Source organism: Drosophila yakuba, chromosome 3L (assembly GCF_016746365.2).
Source record: "Drosophila yakuba strain Tai18E2 chromosome 3L, Prin_Dyak_Tai18E2_2.1, whole genome shotgun sequence".
NCBI lineage: Eukaryota > Metazoa > Arthropoda > Insecta > Diptera > Drosophilidae > Drosophila > Drosophila yakuba.
Genome location: NC_052529.2, coordinates 10,875,452 through 10,894,612, shown reverse-complemented (window position 1 = coordinate 10,894,612; position 19,161 = coordinate 10,875,452). Strand labels below are relative to the sequence as shown.

Here is a 19,161-nt window from a genome sequence, read left to right as displayed (position 1 = left end):
GTGGAGGACGAGAAGGTGGTCAGAAATAAAAGCCAAACGAAATGGGGAAAATCAACAGAACTCGTTGACATAATTTTCAAGCATCCCAAAGTGTAAGAGGGAGATAGCCGTAAGTTGGGTGAAAGGGGGTGAAAATGGAAAAGCACTTTGTGTGTGTGTGTCTGTATGTGTGTGTATGTTTTCACCGTGTGGCTTTCACGTGCTGCGCCCAGTCAAAAGAGCTGGACTAGTAGATACCCGATACCCGGCTAAGTCCACAAACCACCAAGAAATTACAGAAGCCCAGGGGAAAATTATGTTAACAGAGCCCTAACAGATGGAAAACTGTTTAAATTGTGAGGAAATTGGAAAATGAAGTGTGGTTAGCTTAAGGTTAAATTATTACCTTTAGTTTAACATTAAAAATAATTCAAAGTAATTTAAAAATTTTGAACAGCAGGAGGTTAATTGATATGTGTGATCTAAACAAGTTATTATTATGTGTGGTATAGTGTTAGTATTTCATATTATTTTATCTAACAATTACTCTAGCCCTTTTTCTAGTATGCCACATAATGCTAACTAGTACACCACACCTCCACTGCCCTCGTGTCATTACTAAATAGTGTGTGTGTGGGGTGGCTCTGTTATTTTTGGGGGTTTCTGCTTTGGTTGGCAACCATTTGTTGAACCTTATTCCTTTTATTCCCGTTTTCTGTTTGCTCGGCCACAAAATTTGCGCCTCATTTTCATACAGCCCCACCACAGTAGCGAGCGAACGAGACGGGTAAGGACCTTTCTTCTCGTTACCCCTCGCTCACTCGCTGGCTATACCTGTCTCTATCAGCGGCTGTCTCGCTCCCGCTAGCCGCACGTGGCCGCCTGTCAGGAAACATGCTAAGCAGCGGCTTCCACATGCTGAAAGTCATTCTGATGGCCCAACAAATTCATTCCCGCCACCTCTCGTCATTTACAAACCACCCGAAGGGACCCCAGGGGCCTTCAACCCTATGCTGAGTAGTACCATACCCATGCCTTCTACCGTTCTACCATTCTGCCCTTCTACCCTTCAGGCCACATTTGGCCCACCTCAATTCAATTTAACTTTCAACTTTAGCTCTCGCTTTCTCTCCGCTTTCACCACCCCCTGACCTGGCTCCTTCTCTCTCTGCCTCTCTCTCTGTCTCTCCCTCTGCTGAGCGGGTTTTCCATTATGGAATTTTTCCGTTATATCCGCTTACTGGAATCTCTGTGCGCCCAGTCAACTCCCGCGTTTGTCGAACGCAACCAACGAGCGGGCGAAACGAACGGCGAACGGAACAACGAACGAATAGCTGGCGAGCGATTGCGACGAATGAACGGCGAGTGGGCGAGTGGGTCGAAGCGGCGAACGCTCCTGGATTCCAGATTGTATGTTTGGTTTTCTTGTTCAGCTTAGTTGGGTAGTAGTACACTGGCATACCTTTTTGGAATTTATAGATTTTATATTTATTTTTTAGATTTTATAGATGTTTTAGGGCTTATGCAAAAGTAGTGCTGTTAATGTGTGCCTAAACTGAAAGTTTGAATTTCATTAAACATTTTTTTTTTGCTACATACCATCCTATTTAAAGTGCAATTTATGGAATTTTATATTCTTCATTAATCTGTACATTATTTCGAGTGTAGGGCGCAAGACAATATTCCATATGGACCGAGTGGGTGGCATCCTCTCGCTACTGATTGTTACTGTTGTTGGCAAACGACTGTGCTTTTATCGTTTATTTGTGTCTGAGCCGGGCAGTTGGGAATGGGGGGCATGCAAAAGGGGTTTCGGTTCAGCATTTTGGATGGTGTATGCCGGATGGTGGATGTGAGACGTGGGAGGTGGGATGTGCTCGAGAGCAAGTGCCCAAGCCGAGCACCTCGGCACGAAAGAGGATCCCAAGAAAATCGTTTAGCGGATAAAGTCTTAGGGGTAGAGCTGCCCCTGGGGAACGAAACTCAAGTTACGAGTGCAAGAAGGCAAAAACTGAGCTTTTACCCCTTCAAAGTACCAGGCAATCAGATTCAGTTGCTTGTTCTTAAGTCCGGAGGTTGTTAAAGAATTCATTGCTTCAGCAAAGAGCTCTGCGGATACATACGCAAATCGGGTCTTATGATTTAAAAACTTTATTTAGTTAAGACAATAACAATCTGACTACAAGCTTTTAACTTAAAATATTCTACATCAAAATGTTGACATGCTTTAAATGAAATCGAAATGTTTAAATGAATTATGCAAATCCCTGTTTTTTTTTTTAAGAAAAGGCTGTGTGATGTTTTTTACAATGACAAAATAGATAAAAGTAAACGAGTGAAATCCAACCTTTATAACCCCACTTACCAAACTGAGAAACGTTTTTTCTGAATGCCTATGCGCAGATGAGCCTTTTCAGATTCCATTACAAAGTCTATTAATCTGCCGGCAATCACAAATCGAAGCTGCCCAGTGGTTCATTTAGCTGTCAGGTCCAGTTCATCCCAGTCCCAATCCCAATCCCAGTCGCAGTCGCAGTCCCAGTCTGGACCAGAAGGACCTCTCCCTTGGGCGACAAACAAATATTGTCTGGGGTTTTATTTAACGGACAGTTGCCAGAATGGCAGTACGAAAGCCAAATTCAATTGCCACATCCGCCAGCGACTTGTCACGGGTGGTTGAAGAAAGATGCTGCTGCTACTGCTGCTCCAAAGCCAACCACTTTGCTGGTTGTTTTATGTTTCCATTTCTGGGTGCGCAGTTCCTGTTCCTGTTGCCCAATGGATCCTTGAGGGTTGCTCTCTCGCTGTTGTCATGGTCACTCGATTGCAGCAATTAATATTAAAAATGATTTCATTCCCGGTGGCTGTGCCTCCTCCTCTAACCCTCCTGAATCGCATGGAAATGTTGGTGTGATCTGTTTGTGGCAGGGGTCACGAATATTCAAACACAAAAATTGGAGTGGGTGATGGGACGACTGATGGCACATCTGATTGCGATGGTGATGGTGGTGTGTTAATGCATATTTCAGACACGTGCTGGCTACGCTTCTTTGATTTAATGCACAAGGAGCTGGAGACTTCGAGTGGCAGTTCGAGGGGTTGGGGCAAATGGCTTAAAAAATAACTGCAAAGGAATATAAAAAAAGGTTACCATCGCGAGAGCAGCGACAGAAGGCAATGATGAGCGGCTTAAAATATTTGTAAAGCCCGTTTTATTAAAAACAAAAATCGGTTTTAAAGATTATTTGTTCTGCACTGGCGGCAAGGAATTCCCACACCCTTGGCGGCGAAACTCTTTGTTTGCCTGGGCGTGATATTTTAATTACGACCTGACGATTCCTGATGTAGATATGTAAATTCGAGTGTACGTGTGATTATTGAGTGCTTTGAATTCTGACTTATGTTCTTTGCGGGGGGAGGTTGGCTCTTAATGGGGTTGTCTTGAGGCCGACGCACACAAAGGGGTTAAATATTCGAACTACAAGTATTAATGTGCCGGTGGAAATGGTGCAAATCCACCTCACAAAAAGTTTCACCAAAGAACTTTCCCAAAATGGTGGGGTTTGGGCGCTCTTGTTCTTATAAAGTGGCAAACAATAAAAGGAAGCGTAAACTTTATCAGACGATTCCAAAAGGAAATGGCTTAATTAATATTGAAATATATTACGACTCTTGTTGCGGGAAATAGTAATGGAATGAGAATGACACTCCCTTGAATATTTAAGCAGAGTGCACAGAATTGAAAATAAGTATTTTGACCTTTTTTTTTATCATGGAGGGGTAATGATTTAAAGTCAGCCTATGGTTTTATGTAATAGAGAAAGTTTTACTTTTGGGATAATATTAATGGGCATTTTATTTGAATGTAATTACCATTTTTTTAGTATTTGATTTCAAAAGTTTAAAAACTTCTTAAGTACTTTGAACAAATTGCTCAGGTATTCCAATCAAAGTGAGTCACTGGGGATCAGGAATTCGTATTTAGTTTAATTACCCCAACGATTTATGGATCCCCAAGGTGTTTTCACGTTCTATTAAAATTCCTTAAACGTCTTTTTATTTCTTTTCTTATCCTTGACTATTCGTGTGTAAATTCTTTTGCTTTGCTGCGGGACATATGCCATTGTATGCCCTCCTCATTGTGGATATTCCCCAGACATATGCTCTCTAGCTTGCACCATAGATGGTGATTCCAGGCACTCCTGCCACGCCCCCAACCACCTCCCCCACTTTTTGGACCCGTCAACTGGGCTAGCACTTGCTAGTGCGTTTTTTATGCCATGTTAAGGCCACTTTATGCGCTTTTTATGAGTCTGGAGCATCATAAAAAAATTCCTTTTCACACTCACACACAAATAGTTATGCTTTTGTATGAGCTGGCAAGCGAACACACACCACACATCCATTTATGATTTTTTTCCACTTGCTTATATATTTTTATATTTATTGATTATGTATTAAAAATGTAAGTGAGGGCTTTTAGTTTGGTTGCGTTCTCTTTCCCAGGATCATGTAAAGTTTTTTACGATATTGAAATAAAGCGATACACATTCAATAAGCATAAATAAATAACGTTAAACAGTACGAAAGGTTTTCAGAACTGCATTCTAAAAGGAAAAGGCATCGTGTTCGTGGTGCAAAAATGTTGAGTGGCGAATGAAAAGGTTAAATCAAATAATTTTAGTGCAAATATAAAAAGGGAGAAATTGTTTGAGTAAGCTTTTGCTTTTGAGTACGGTGTGTATAAGAAGTAAGTATGGAGTTTATTGCTAAATTTGCCCAGGTATGCATTTCATATATATAATTTTAAAAATATAAAATAATTTTATTTTAAGTTTAAAAAATTCTAAATGTAGAATATTTTTTCAAACCATAAAAAATTGTAATTTTTAAAACTTGTAAATTGTTTGGACCATTATACATAGAATAAAACATAGCTTGTAGAGTTACATATACATATGTATAAATTTTCCTCCTAGATTTGAATATTAAAAAAATACCTTTTACTTATTTCTTAAATAGCTATTGTTCAATATAAATTTTAAAGAGCATCTTGTCGTTGTTATATCATCTTTTAGAGCGCTTACTCTTGTTTTTCTTGCCGTGTGTAACATTGCCAAAGGGTAAAAGCAAAAATATATGCTCATATATACATTTACAAACAGGCGACGATTGCGACTCGATTATTTACAATTTGATTTTATTTTTGCAGCCATTGACAAACAGGCGGGAAAAACTCGGTGATACGTTGTATGTGTACGTGTATATGTGTATGAGTGTGTGTGCTTGTATTAGTGTGTGTGTGTGTGCCCAAAAGGCATTTCCCGGCGCAGTGAGAAAATCAATCAAAATCGATTTAAAAGCACAACTTCCGTTGCGGATTTACCAATGTCCGTGTGTGTGCGGGTGTGTGCGGATGTGTGCCGATGTGTGAGTGTTTACCATTGGGCTTGTGGGAGTGTGTATTGTGAAAATGTTACCAATTTATTTGTTTTTATGCCCTCGTGTGTGTTTTATTGCCTCAGCTTTTGTTGCTGTCATTGTCGCTTTGTTGCCTTCATCCGAGTCCATTTCCCATTTCCCATTTCCCCCCCATTTCCTTTCTCCCAAATTTCCCAACAACAACAAAATGGGGGAATCACTTTGCATGCGTCCGTCTTCTGCTTTCACACACATATTTGGTCAATTTTCAATAACGGAATTGAGGCTCAAGCCCCAACGCACCCCCACACATAAGCAGGCACTGAACGCATTTACAATTGGATTTTTGTGTGTTTTTTTTAAAGGGTAAAGGATTTGCTCGGGGACTGAAAGGCCGAACAATAAAAGAGTGGAAATGGCATAAATACGTAATTCAGGACATTTGAATATTTCATAAGGACATGACCCACATACAAAATAAAACACACACAAATTATTACAACTCTCTGGTGCACGCACACACGCTGGAAAATGCGTGTCCATGTGTGTGTCGGAAAATTCTGCTTCGGGGTGAAGGAAATTTGCTTTTATTGCTGATAGTTTGCATCGTAATTGAGTGGGAACAGGGCAGAGAGATATGAGGTAAGAGAGACAGAAATAACAATTTTTTGAATTACTAAAAGATGATTGCGAAATCTTCTATTTGTTGGCTGAATGGAAGTGTGACTTGGGAAAATCACTTGGGGATAATAACTTATGAATTGAAATTTTAATTGAGTTTATGAACTACATGAGTAATGTCTTACAAATTGCACAAAATGGTTAGAAATTTTTGTAATTTGAATTACGTTTTTTACATAAACTGATTAGAAACTTTTTGTATCATTTAAGTAGAATGTAAAAATAAATGACAGCAATCTATGTTCAATACCAAAGATTTCCATATCAATTTTGATTATTTGCAGATGTTTATCCGTTCGATATTCAAAAAATCCAATTTAAAGGTCAATTGACTTGGATTATTGCATTTTAAGAAACGTGTCACATTATAAGAACTACAAAGGGAAATCCCAAAACGATAAACATCGACGATTTCATGCTGAAGCAAATGACAGCTTTCACTTTTTCAAATATATCACATTGCAAACATAACCAATAAATCACAGGATGTCCATACGTCAAACCATCCCGCATTCAATGCCGCTTCCCCTTCGACTTCGAATCAATTGACACCGAACACCCGATATCCCTCGACCTTCAAATCCGGTATCTGGAAATAGATAGGAATCGCAGTTGGCCAATTACTGTCCAACCCCACCTCTCTCTCACGCAATCCTGCACCAGCACCACCTGAACCAGCACCACCATCACCACCATCACCACCATCACCATCACCATCACCATCATCACCACCACCGCCGCACCACCCGAATTGCTGGCTGACATTTGGCATCACTTGAGTGTGTGCGACCACCTGACAAATACCTCGAATATCATTCACACCGGGACTCGTGAATCGTGAATCGCGATTCCGAATCTTACACCCATCATATCGCCAGCCACTGATTGGCATTGACAGACGTCGACGCAGACGCGTCGCCGGGCAACTGCAATTTGGTATCTTGATAAATTACTTATGACTGGCCCAGACATTGATGAGTACTCGTTGTACTCGCACCTCGCAGCTCGGTACTCAGTACTCAGTACTCACTTGTCGGTTTTCCGGTGGGTAATGGCAGGTGGTTGGGGAGGGGAGGGAAGGGGCGGTCTCGGACACGCAGCACAAATCACCTAGTGCGCACCTGAAAAAATTTAACGATAAACAAACATGGTGCGAAATGGGCGGAAAGAGATGGGTCTATTGCATACCCTTTAAAAGGATTTACAAAAATCCACATACAAAATATTCAATATTTTTAGAATTTTAATAACCACATCAATATTATATACCACTTTGATTATACATATTATATACATACTGATTATTTTGGTTATTAATAAACGTTGACCAAAAAGGCAATTGCTATTGATATTTACCATTATTGTAGTGCTATGTGTGATGTAATATTAAATTCCAAAAGGAAGAGATCCGTGTCCACATTTAAAAAAAATAATATTTAAATAAGTCATCAAATTTATGAGGACGTAAATAGGCTTCTACCTACACTACTTCCCATACCAAATAAAAATTAGAAATAGAAATAATAGTGTTATGATTAAACCTATAAACCTATTCTTATGTAGTAATTCTGGAATTATTTCAATGCAAAAGTCTAAACTTAAAGAAAGAATGCACTGGAACTGAATCAAGAGGAACTGGACCGTGGGTGTTGACAAAAAAAGGGTGCAACCGAGGGTATACGCAAATGAATTAGTAATAATATTTGCTTGTTTGCCTTTGTACTGCTTATTCCCCTTCACCCCCACCAACCCCTCCGCTTGCACATTTCGCGTTCTGTATTTTTTTTTGCAAAAACTTTTTCTCTTTTTTCGCCATACTTATACTTATAACGATTTCGTAGCTGTTTCAGTGTTTTGGCAGCCAACAAAGGCGACATCGAAATGGGTTCTACGAGGCAGGGGGCTGAGCGTTGGAAAAGTGGGGAAATCGATGAGACGACAACTTGTGATGGAGGTTTCCTTCCAAGTGGAGGTGGAGGTGGATACGGTGGAGGCGTCGCCGTCGGCGTCGGTGGGACAGTTAATGGCGACAACGGCGGCGCACGTCTGGGTCTGGAAGCCCCGACTTTGGCGACAGCCAACCGATCCGCTGATGGTAATGGTGACTCTGGTTCTGGTGCAGTGTCGTCGACCAGACGAAATCCCGCCAGCAGGCAATATCTCGCAGGAAAATAGTGCCACACACCACACACACCACACACACCACTCAACCGGGCAGACAGACTCCTTCGGAATGACAGAGAACCAAAAAAAAAAAATGAAATAAGCCAGAGAGTGAGAAAAAATCCCCAACCAAATCGGTTGAGTAAATCAAAGCAATTTCAAAACTAAGCAGGCAGACAATAACAAATCACGTCCATCGCAAAAAGGATGTGATGGAAGGAACAAATGTTATTATGAAGTATATTAGGTTAAGAGCTTCTTAAGAGTAAGTAAATGGAAAAACTCAGTCGTGAGCTAATAATAACATATTGAACTTCACACAATATAATGAACATACATATATCTCCCGTATTCTAACAAAAAATGTACAAAAATATCTCTAAAAGGTTTATACCTTTTCAGGACAGAAAAATGAATAAAACTGAAGGAAACGTTTTTCTTAATATTGTTTAATAATAATCCTATACTACTTAAGTAAGAATTGTTTAAAGTCTAATATTTTATTGTCATCTGCTAACGTGCACAGGCAAATTCTTCTTTATTTACCTATGTATAACCCCCAACAATCTTCAAAGGTCATCGTTTATTTGCTAACTATACCCACATACGATATATATGATATATACGATATATACGATACGTATGATATTCCATATTGGGACCAATATTTCGAATGTTCTTATCAAAATACTGATATTTATAGTCGCAAAAACCAGAAAAACGATTTTGGGCCCATATTCAAATATTATCATCAAAAATTACAAAAAATGAGAAAAAAATTTAATTTTTTTTTGAAAACGTAGTTTGATTGGAAATTTAATTACGAACTCAACGAGGTATGACATTCCATATTCGGACCAATATTTCAGATGTTATGATCAAAATACTGATATTTATAGTCGCAAAAACCAGAAAAACGATTTTGGGCCCATATTCAAATATTATCATCAAAAATTACAAAAAAAGAGAAAAAAAATTTAATTTTTTTTTGAAAACGAAGTTTGATTGGAAATTTAATTACGAACTCAACGAGGTATGACATTCCATATTCGGACCAATATTTCAGATGTTATGATCAAAATACTGATATTTATAGTCGCAAAAACCAGAAAAACGATTTTGGGCCCATATTCAAATATTATCATCAAAAATTACAAAAAAAGAGAAAAAAATTTAATTTTTTTTTGAAAACGTAGTTTGATTGGAAATTTAATTACGAACTCAACGAGGTATGACATTCCATATTCGGACCAATATTTCAGATGTTATGATCAAAATACTGATATTTATAGTCGCAAAAACCAGAAAAACGATTTTGGGCCCATATTTAAATATTATCATCAAAAATTACAAAAAATGAGAAAAAAAATTTAATTTTTTTTGAAAACATAGTTTTATTGGAAATTTAATTACAAACTCAACGAGGTATGACATTCCATATTCGGACCAATATTTCAGATGTTATGATCAAAATACTGATATTTATAGTCGCAAAAACCAGAAAAACGATTTTGGGCCCATATTCAAATATTATCATCAAAAATTACAAAAAATGAGAAAAAAATTTAATTTTTTTTTTTAAACATAGTTTTATTGGAAATTTAATTACGAACTCAACGAAGTATGACATTCCATATTCGGACCAATATTTCAGATGCTATGATCAAAATACTGATATTTATAGTCGCAAAAACCAGAAAAACGATTTTGGGCCCATATTCAAATATTATCATCAAATATTACACAAAATGAGAAAAAAATTTAATTTTTTTTTGAAAACGTAGTTTGATTGGAAATTTAATTACGAACTCAACGAGGTATGACATTCCATATTCGGACCAATATTTCAGATGTTATGATCAAAATACTGATATTTATAGTCGCAAAAACCAGAAAAACGATTTTGGGCCCATATTCAAATATTATCATCAAAAATTACAAAAAATGAGAAAAAAATTTAATTTTTTTTTTTAAACATAGTTTTATTGGAAATTTAATTACGAACTCAACGAAGTATGACATTCCATATTCGGACCAATATTTCAGATGCTATGATCAAAATACTGATATTTATAGTCGCAAAAACCAGAAAAACGATTTTGGGCCCATATTCGAATATTATCATCAAAAATTACAAAAAATGAGAAAAAAATTTAATTTTTTTTTTAAACATAGTTTTATTGGAAATTTAATTACGAACTCAACGAAGTATGACATTCCATATTCGGACCAATATTTCAGATGCTATGATCAAAATACGGATATTTATAGTCGCAAAAACCAGAAAAATGATTTTGGGCCCATATTCAAATATTATCATCAAAAATTACAAAAAATGAGAAAAAAATTTAATTTTTTTTTTTAAACATAGTTTTATTGGAAATTTAATTACGAACTCAACGAAGTATGACATTCCATATTCGGACCAATATTTCAGATGCTATGATCAAAATACTGATACTTATAATCGCAAAAACACAGAAAATCGATTTTCGGCAAACATCCAAAATCATCATCAAAAAGTGAAAAAAATTAATTTTTTTTTGAAAACACAGTTCGATTGGTATGACATTCCATATTTGGAGCTATATTTTGAATGTTCTGATCAAAATACTGATACTTATAGTCGCAAAAACCAGAAAAACGATTTTCGGCCAAAATTTAAAATCATCATCAAAAAGAAACGCTGTGGGTAGCAGCAGTACACTTCCGACTTTTAATTAGAAAATCAAACATTGTGCTGAACGAACGACAAATAAATAGAGAAAATATAGACGATTTTTTTCTAGCGTCTGTCAACCTCCGTCAAAACAAGATTTTTTATGAATTCAATCAATTCATCCCTTTATTGCGAAAGTATATATCAGCCAGACAGATCGAAATTACTTTCGGTTAGAGGTTTGCGCTTTCATCCAGTATCCCGCGTCAAATGGAGCGGGTGAGATTCTTAATAACGACTTCCGAGGGGCGCTTAAACTGTTTGCTTTCGCCTCGCTGATTGTGTTTTCTACAGTTGTGTTTGTTGATGTTTGTGATTCAGAATCGACTGCCGTCGATGCACACGCGCCCACAGTAAACACACTTGAAAAGCGATTCGGTCAACAGTTCAGTTCAGTTCAATTCAGTTTGCTTCAGACAGTTGACTCCGCGAAGACGACCCACCAAAAATGAAAAGAAAACCTCTCAAAAAAAATGAAAGGGGACCACACCACGCAAAAAGCGAACCACCCACTGTTGTCCTTGGGTAAACACGCAATTTTCCACTCTTTGGACCGCTTTGCACGTGCTGAAGAGCGGCAAGAACAATGGCACAATCAGTCAATAAGTAAAATTAAAATAATAACAAATTTTCGGGCAACAAGCACCAGTCCAAATATAATCAACGCAATGGGGGAAAAATTATATCGAGTAGTGGCGTAGGGGGGTAGCGCGAATTTCAATGGAAAACATTTTTTCCTTTTTCCATTTAACTCATAAAAATTATTTCGTATACGTTTTTGTTTAGTGATGAGATTCGATTTTCGATTTGCCTATATTAAGTTCAAGTAATGTGTGTGCATTTCGGTTTTTGTGTAGGAATGTGGGCCCCAAATGTTTGTTTACAATGCCGGCAACAAGTTGATGGCTATTGAGTGGGAGAGAATAAATATGTTTAATGATTATTTTTATAATTCTTCCTCAAATGCCGAAAAATTGCGCAATTCCCACAATGGAAAATGCCCAGGCCCCAAAAACCATTTGGGGTTGGGTGAGAAATATTCACTTCCTCTTTTTGATAAATCAATACAGAAAATACAGAAAAAAATACAGAATATACGAAAAATCAAACCTATCATATCGTCTATGCCCTCCAAAGCAACAAATTGCTCACTTCTTTCGGGTGTGTATATAATGTTCTGTCTTTGTATTCATTGTGTAAATGTTCAAGGAAACCGAAAGAGACCCAGTTCGTCTTATATCCTTTTCTTCGCCACTCCCGTCACTTTTCCCCGCGCTCTATAGATATAGCGTGGAATAAATAAAAGGAATAAGAAAGGAAAAGCTGAAAATGTTTTGCCCACTCTCCTGCTGGCCCTAATCAAGTAACCCGAACACGTTCTTTGTTAGATTTATATGGAAAATATATTTTTATACATGCAACCCAATGAATCCCGACCCGAAAAGCACCCAAAACACCCAAATCACCCCGCCCACCCACTTGCCACCCACCAAACACCACCCACCCGCTGTGAGGAAACTGGCTCCTTGGGGGTGGCTAGACTTTGCCGGCTAGTCAAAAGTGATATTTTACATATTTTCCGACAGTTTTTCCTTTATTTTCCCACTTTCCTGTCCCTTCTTGGCTGCTCCTTTTTTTTTCTCAGCCAAGCTTTGCTTGCATTTTATTACTTAACGCTTAAGTGTGCTTCTTAGAAAGGAAAAAGGCGTGCAGAATGGTGGGTATTTTTTTTTCTTCGCAGACTTTTCTTTTTTAAATTGAAAAGTTGTAAAAGGATTTTTTGGGTTGCTCCTTTTTCGCTCTGCCCTAGAGTTTGGCAAATTAGACACTCCTTTTTCTTTTTTGTTTTTTTTTTTGGGAAATGATCAAACAGAAAAGTTTTATTTAACAAATATGGTGGTATGGGGAATAACAAAGAAATGGATGGTGAGATGGAGCAATGGGTGGTGTTGGTGGAATGAAGACAATAAAATCACGGGTTATCACAATTACCAGCTGCCACCGCCCTGGGGAGCCCATCCACCGCTGGACGAGCCACCTGAGGACCAACCGCCGCTGGAAGCGCCGCCGGATGACCAGCCACCACTGGATGGAGCACCGTAGGAACTGCTGGGAGGACCGTAGGAGGAACTGGGTCCACCGTACGATGCACCACCGGACGCCCAACCACCGGCATCTCCAGCGCCAGAGTCCGACTCCGAGATGACTTTGATAATCTTCACGGCTTGAGCAGCACCTCCACCTCCAGAGGACCAGCCACCGCTGGAAGCACCACCCGATGACCAGCCGCCACCGGATGCACCACCATATCCTCCAGAGGAACCGCCATAGCCGCCATCACCATGACCGCCGGAGGAACCCTGCTGCGAGATAATCTTGATGATTTTGATTTCCTGCGCGCCACCACCGCCGCCATGTCCTCCGTGTCCTCCATGTCCACCATATCCGCCGCCACCGCCGCCAGCACCACCAGCCGACCAGCCGCCGCCAGCACCACCAGCCGACCAGCCGCCGCCTCCTCCTCCAGACTGCCAGCCTCCAGAGCCACCAGATGGAGCAGATTCGTGGATCACCTTGATGATTTTGACCGGTGGGGAACCACCACCGCCGCCATGGTGATCTGAGCCACCACCACCGCCGCCGCCGCCGTAGCTGTAGCCACCATCTCCGCCGCCATGAGAGGATGCATCACCGCCGTAGCCACCACCACCACCGCCACCTGCGCCTCCAATGAATCCTGCTTGAGCCACCGCGGCCACAGCCAGCAAACAGACGAAGATTTTCATGTTGACCTGATGGAGATGAGCCAATGCGTCGAACTGATGTCTCTACCAGGTCGCGTTTACACTTTTATAGAGCGAACCACCGCGATTCGCGGCTCCACCGCGGCCTTGTCCGGAAGCACCACGCAAGTGGTGCACTGCACTTCGAACACCCCCGGGCCAGTTAACAGCATTAACACAGGCTCGAGTGGCTCCAGCGAAAGCATCGGTGGGTTGATGTCGAAGTCGATGACGATGACGAAAGACTCTCCCCTAGCCCCAGTTGAAGGCTACATTTGCTGATCGAATCAGTTTGGGAAATGGCCAGGGAAATACGCTTCCTAGGCTAACAACATATTATTAAATTATATTAGACCAATTCGCGATACGTTGGTTTACTAAACCGGTCGAATTAAGAGCTTTATGGTGAAAGATATTTATTCAAAACGTGCATATGCGAATAAAGTTTGAGTATTACGCTTCAGTGCCTTAAATAAAACTCAGTGTTAATTAGCTAGATATTTAAAATAAGTATTTAGCTTGAGGTATGAAATTTAAAATATGTGAAAATCTCAAGCAGCTGCAAGTCAAAACTATTTTCTATTTTAAGACACCTTATCCAGTAAGAGTATTTCATCAGCGACTATTATTCAAATTTGTTATACTTTCTCGTGATTTGTTTGCATTATGTAATCAAAAACACAGCCAACAAACAAAAAAGCGAGCAGAGGCAGTCAACATTATTTTTGGCGCTTTGAGCGCACTTGAACCAAGTTTTTCCCCCAATCGCAACCACATCTGCCCCATGCCCCTCACGACCCCCCTCCTTCCGCCAATCGAATCGCAGCCGTGATTAATGAGTGCGGAGTTCAAGACGCAGGTGATGGAGCCCAGGTGAGAGGACCAGACGACAGCCAGGCGAGGTTCGTGCGCTTTCAACTGTCCCTGACATAGATCGCTGGGCTACCACTTTGCGGTGTTACGCATGCGCTTCGGATGGGTCAACTGACCAGTACACTGAAAGAAACAGTTAGGAATTGTTGTAAAATGTGGAGCAAAGACTAAGTAAATATCACGCTTCCATGGGAATTTAGCAAGATATTTTCAATAGTAGGTACATTATCATTGCATAGTTGTTTCACTGTCTAAAAGTTTCCTAAATGTAGCGCAGAGATATTATTTTGTTAAATACAAAAATAGGTTTACATGTATATCGTTGTAGTATTTTCTTTCAGTGCACCGTCTCCTGTTTAATTTCTGGCCAGACGACCCTGCGTTCATTCATCCGTTCCTTTGCACCTTTGCGACTACACCAACTCCATTCATCGATCATCTAGCTGGGGGCCAGAGTTCTCAATGAGACGTCAAGTTCTCATTAAGACGAGAGCCGCATGCAAATGCCAGATCAATTAATCAATTTGTTTTGCCAATAAATACGACTAAATATGGCCAACGATCTCTGCCAATAATGATAAATGGTTTCACCAGCTTGCTTTTTGCTGCTTTTTGCACAGTCCATTTGGCTTTATGTTATTTTATCTCTTTACATTTTCACTCGACCAAATGAATTCAATTAAGCACAAAACCAAGACAAAATTCCACACACAAAAAATTAACGTGGGAATATATTTTGGACTGCGCTTGGCCACGCATGACAAATATGTCAAGCGACTGCGAACACCGCACTCTGTTCCCCTTTCCTACAAATAAATAGACCACGCATGCAATCTACTGACATTTTCATACACTTTTCGCAGCCCGAGGGGCAAAAGACAGGATTGCATTGGAGATAAATTAATGGTCATTTATTTTCAAGCAGTTACAACTTTATGCATTTGAATGATAAGTGGAAAATCAGTATCTAAGCTTACAAGAAATTTTTGATTAATTCCTTATAATATATTATATTATCCAAAAGGTGATGTAAAGTGAAATTTATGAGTCTAAAAAGAATATTACTTCGGGTACATCAGTATGGCAAGCCAGCTTAAGAGGATTCATTTTTGATAACAATGCTATTTTGAAACATAATATTAATAGTTCCATAGCTTTTAATGGTATTTCCCTCAAGGCTAAACATTAAATTATTTCACACGTTTTAAGCTGAACCCTTGGGAAAGTTGCTTTAGGGTCAAAATGGCTGGCTTTTCCCTCGCCCTTCTCTTGTGTCACATTTAGCGAGTCTGACATTTGGTGGAAATATTGTTGGAAATATTGTTGGAAATATTGTTGAAAATATTGTTGGAAATATTCGCCGGACGAAAAGTGAAATAAAGTTGCAGTTCCAGCAAGAGCTGTCAAAATGTTGCTGCAGTTGCTGCTGTTGCAGTTGCAGTGGCAGTTGCTGCTGCTGCTGCAGTTGCAGTTGCTGCTGCAGTTGATATTGCAGTTGCTGCTGGGCTCGGCAACCTGCTGACTGTTGACTGCTGCCCGTCGTTTTCCCATGTGAATGCTTAACCGATTGCCAGTGCTTACCCTCTCGCCCCCGACTAACCCCTTTCAATTTTCCGTTTTCCCCCTCTGCCCCCCTTCCCCAACCACCACTTTATTTTGTCAGTCAACCTGCCTGAAATTTTTACCAAAAACAATTTCGACAGTCGCGCATTTTTCACGCTGCCTCATTTGCAGCGATTTTTAATGCGATATTTGTTGCTGTGCTGTTGCTGCCACCGATTGTTGTTCTTGTTGTTGCTAGTTGCAGTTGCCGCATTGGTTGTTGTTGCTTGTTCACATAACCATAACTCCGCATGGCACCTCTACAGATTGTGCCTAGTTTTCCATTACCCTTAAAGAGGGTACATTAGTCTAGAAATAGGATCTAGAAAGAGTTGGTTAGTTTTGATGTATTTTAAAAATTTGTGTAAATTTTTTTTAATTTAATATATATATTATCTAAATTTAAATATTTTATTTTAATAAACATACAAATGTGTCAGCTCAATAATCCAAAATATGAATGTTAGAATTTGTGTAGATTTATAGTTACTTATTTTAGGCTTTGCCAGAACTCAAATTTCATAGTTTCAAATATATTTGGTACCTACAAAATGTGATTCAATTCGCAGATTTTCCAGGGTATTTATATTTTGTTCATAATTTTTTTCCTTCGAGTTATTCCATCACATGTGCTGGGCCCCCAGTCGACTTTTATTTCGTTTGATTTCCTCGCCTTCAGGATCGTGACACACCGCAATGGATGTTGCAACTGCTGGCTGACTGGCGACGGGCGAGTTGCGAGCTGAAATACTTGCGATTAGCTTGGCCTGGCCCTAAATGAAATCAGCGGCCAGCATTCGAGTCATAAATGGCTGGCAGTGGGGCAAAAACCTTTGCTAATATGTCATGAGCCCATCGACGGGCGATGAACGTGGAGCGGGTCAGCGAAACGTTGGGCAATTGGCATTTGTACAGATATTCGAGTACACGGGTACTATACTGGGGTGTTATGCGCCATGTCATCGAAACCAGTTTACCGTTAGCACACACACACACACACACATATACATACACGTTGATATATGTATGTCCCAACTGGTACAGTGGTGACCCATTAAAGCAATCAGCGGCAAACACATGTAAGTCAAGTGGCAAACAGCGGGGCACTGAGTAGTAGCAACTTCGATTCCCGCCTCGTTTTTGGTTACGGTTGCGGCTCATTACGCAGTTCGCTTTGATTTGCATAGCGTTTGAACGGAGTTTGCATAGCCGAAATGGAGTTGGCCCCTTGGGAGTTGGCCAGCAATGGAGCAACGCAGCAACTGAGCAGTCCGCAATCCCTCGATTTTCCCTCCTCTGGGCCGGCTCTTTGATTTGTGTGACATGTGCACAGAGAATTATTTGCTTATTGTTAAACATTTGCCTTTGAATAACTTGTAAACTGTAAACTGTCAGGGCAACACGGGTACGCTTAACCCATCGTGCGCTTTAGTCAATCCTAATAAGATTTATTGAAGGAAAAAACATTCTCTGGGGGTTTTTGAGGGAGATTGAATTAAATGAAGCCTTAGACACATTTATTTAGTACCTCGAATGTGTTAAATTGATTGGAGAGTTGGATAAGCATTAACATTGGACAACAATGATGATAGATATTTTTAATTGAATAAAATATTTGTTTTAATTTAGATAAAAATGTTGTATATTAACTTTTTTATGTTGTTAAGAGTAATCATCGTAATTAAATAAAATGTAAAAATCCCTAGTTTTTTGTAGGTTCCCAATGGGTTAATGCTTGAAGTTGGACATGTAGTTAGCGTTATTGGCGATTGTCATATTCGGGCGGCATTCCTGCTCTGTCAATAGTCGACTGTCGATTGCTGAGGCCATGCAACCGGCTTATTACCGACTATATCAGATGGCCAGAGGTACTGAGACACACGCGGCGTATGCGCAATGTCGATCCCATTGCATTCTCGACCATATTTTCGATTGCTTTATTGCATTTTCCAACCTCTGCTGCCGCTGCTGCTGTTGCTGCTGACCATGTCACATTCGCTTTTCGTCTCAATTGCAGTTGAAAGACAAATTGCGCACCTTTGGCAGCTTGGAATTTGACTTTTTGATTGACAACTGCAGCGATCAGCAATCGACAACAAAAAATCTCAGGTAAATCGAAAACCGAAAATCCAACAAACGGTTTCGCAAACCTCTAAAGTTCAGTTTATTAAACGTTTGCCTCGCTTTTGGCTGACCTCGAAAACAAATTCAATTATGCAGACAAAAAAAAACAACCAAAAAATTGGCCAAAATTCGCAAGACACCTACGCTGACTCCAAAAGCAATTTGCCAACTAAAAAACCAAAAAACTAGCTGCTGCGATGAAGACGAAATCCGAAACACGGCAGCCGAAAAATAGCGACAAATATCAGAGTGTGATGGCAGAGCCCCTTAACCCCTTGACGCCCGATTAACCCACTCCCTTTCCAACACAAGACATCAATGGCAAAGAAACACAAAAACAACCAAAATTGTGAGCGACAGGCAGGGAAAACGGGGCCAGTCTTCATCTCTCCTCGCTTTTGCGAGCGATCGCCCAAATAAAAAAGAAATTCAAGTGAAAATCAATTGCAGCTGCTAGAGAAAAAAAAATAAGCTGGAGAGCTGGCCATTCTTTCAGTTTAGTTTCTTTCAGTTAACTCGTCAACTTGGTCGCTCTAAGCCAGAAAATCACAAACAGAAACTGTGACTGAGCGACGGACACTGAACCAGCTGACGTTACAGGTTTTCAAATCTGGCACATTAATTTTAAAGACAAATGAAACGAAAATAATACAAGATGAAAGCCCAGTTTGGGTGGCCACGAAGTCGAGATACTCTAGAAAGAATGGAAGCTTGAATGGGTATTAGAGTTTAAAAAACCAATTAAATATTACATTAGATATTTAATAATCAAAAATTAATAAATCTAAAACAAATTATTAACTAATTACTTATTTG

The 19,161-nt window shown here is 39.6% G+C and overlaps 1 protein-coding gene across 1 annotated transcript; it reads right to left on the bottom strand.

Moving 5' to 3' along the window:
• Positions 1–12,828: 12,828 nt before the first annotated feature.
• LOC6533620 (loricrin) lies at positions 12,829–14,229 on the bottom strand. The gene has a single exon (XM_039374096.1). The coding sequence runs from the start codon at positions 13,747–13,749 to the stop codon at positions 12,952–12,954; it is 798 nt and encodes a 265-aa protein (XP_039230030.1). The 5' UTR covers positions 13,750–14,229; the 3' UTR covers positions 12,829–12,951.
• Between the last annotated feature and the right edge of the window lie 4,932 nt (positions 14,230–19,161).

Excerpts from the sequence above, each read along its gene's own strand:
- LOC6533620 (XM_039374096.1), bottom strand. The coding sequence starts at position 13,749 with ATGAAAATCTTCGTCTGTTTGCTGGCTGTGGCCGCGGTGGCTCAAGCA.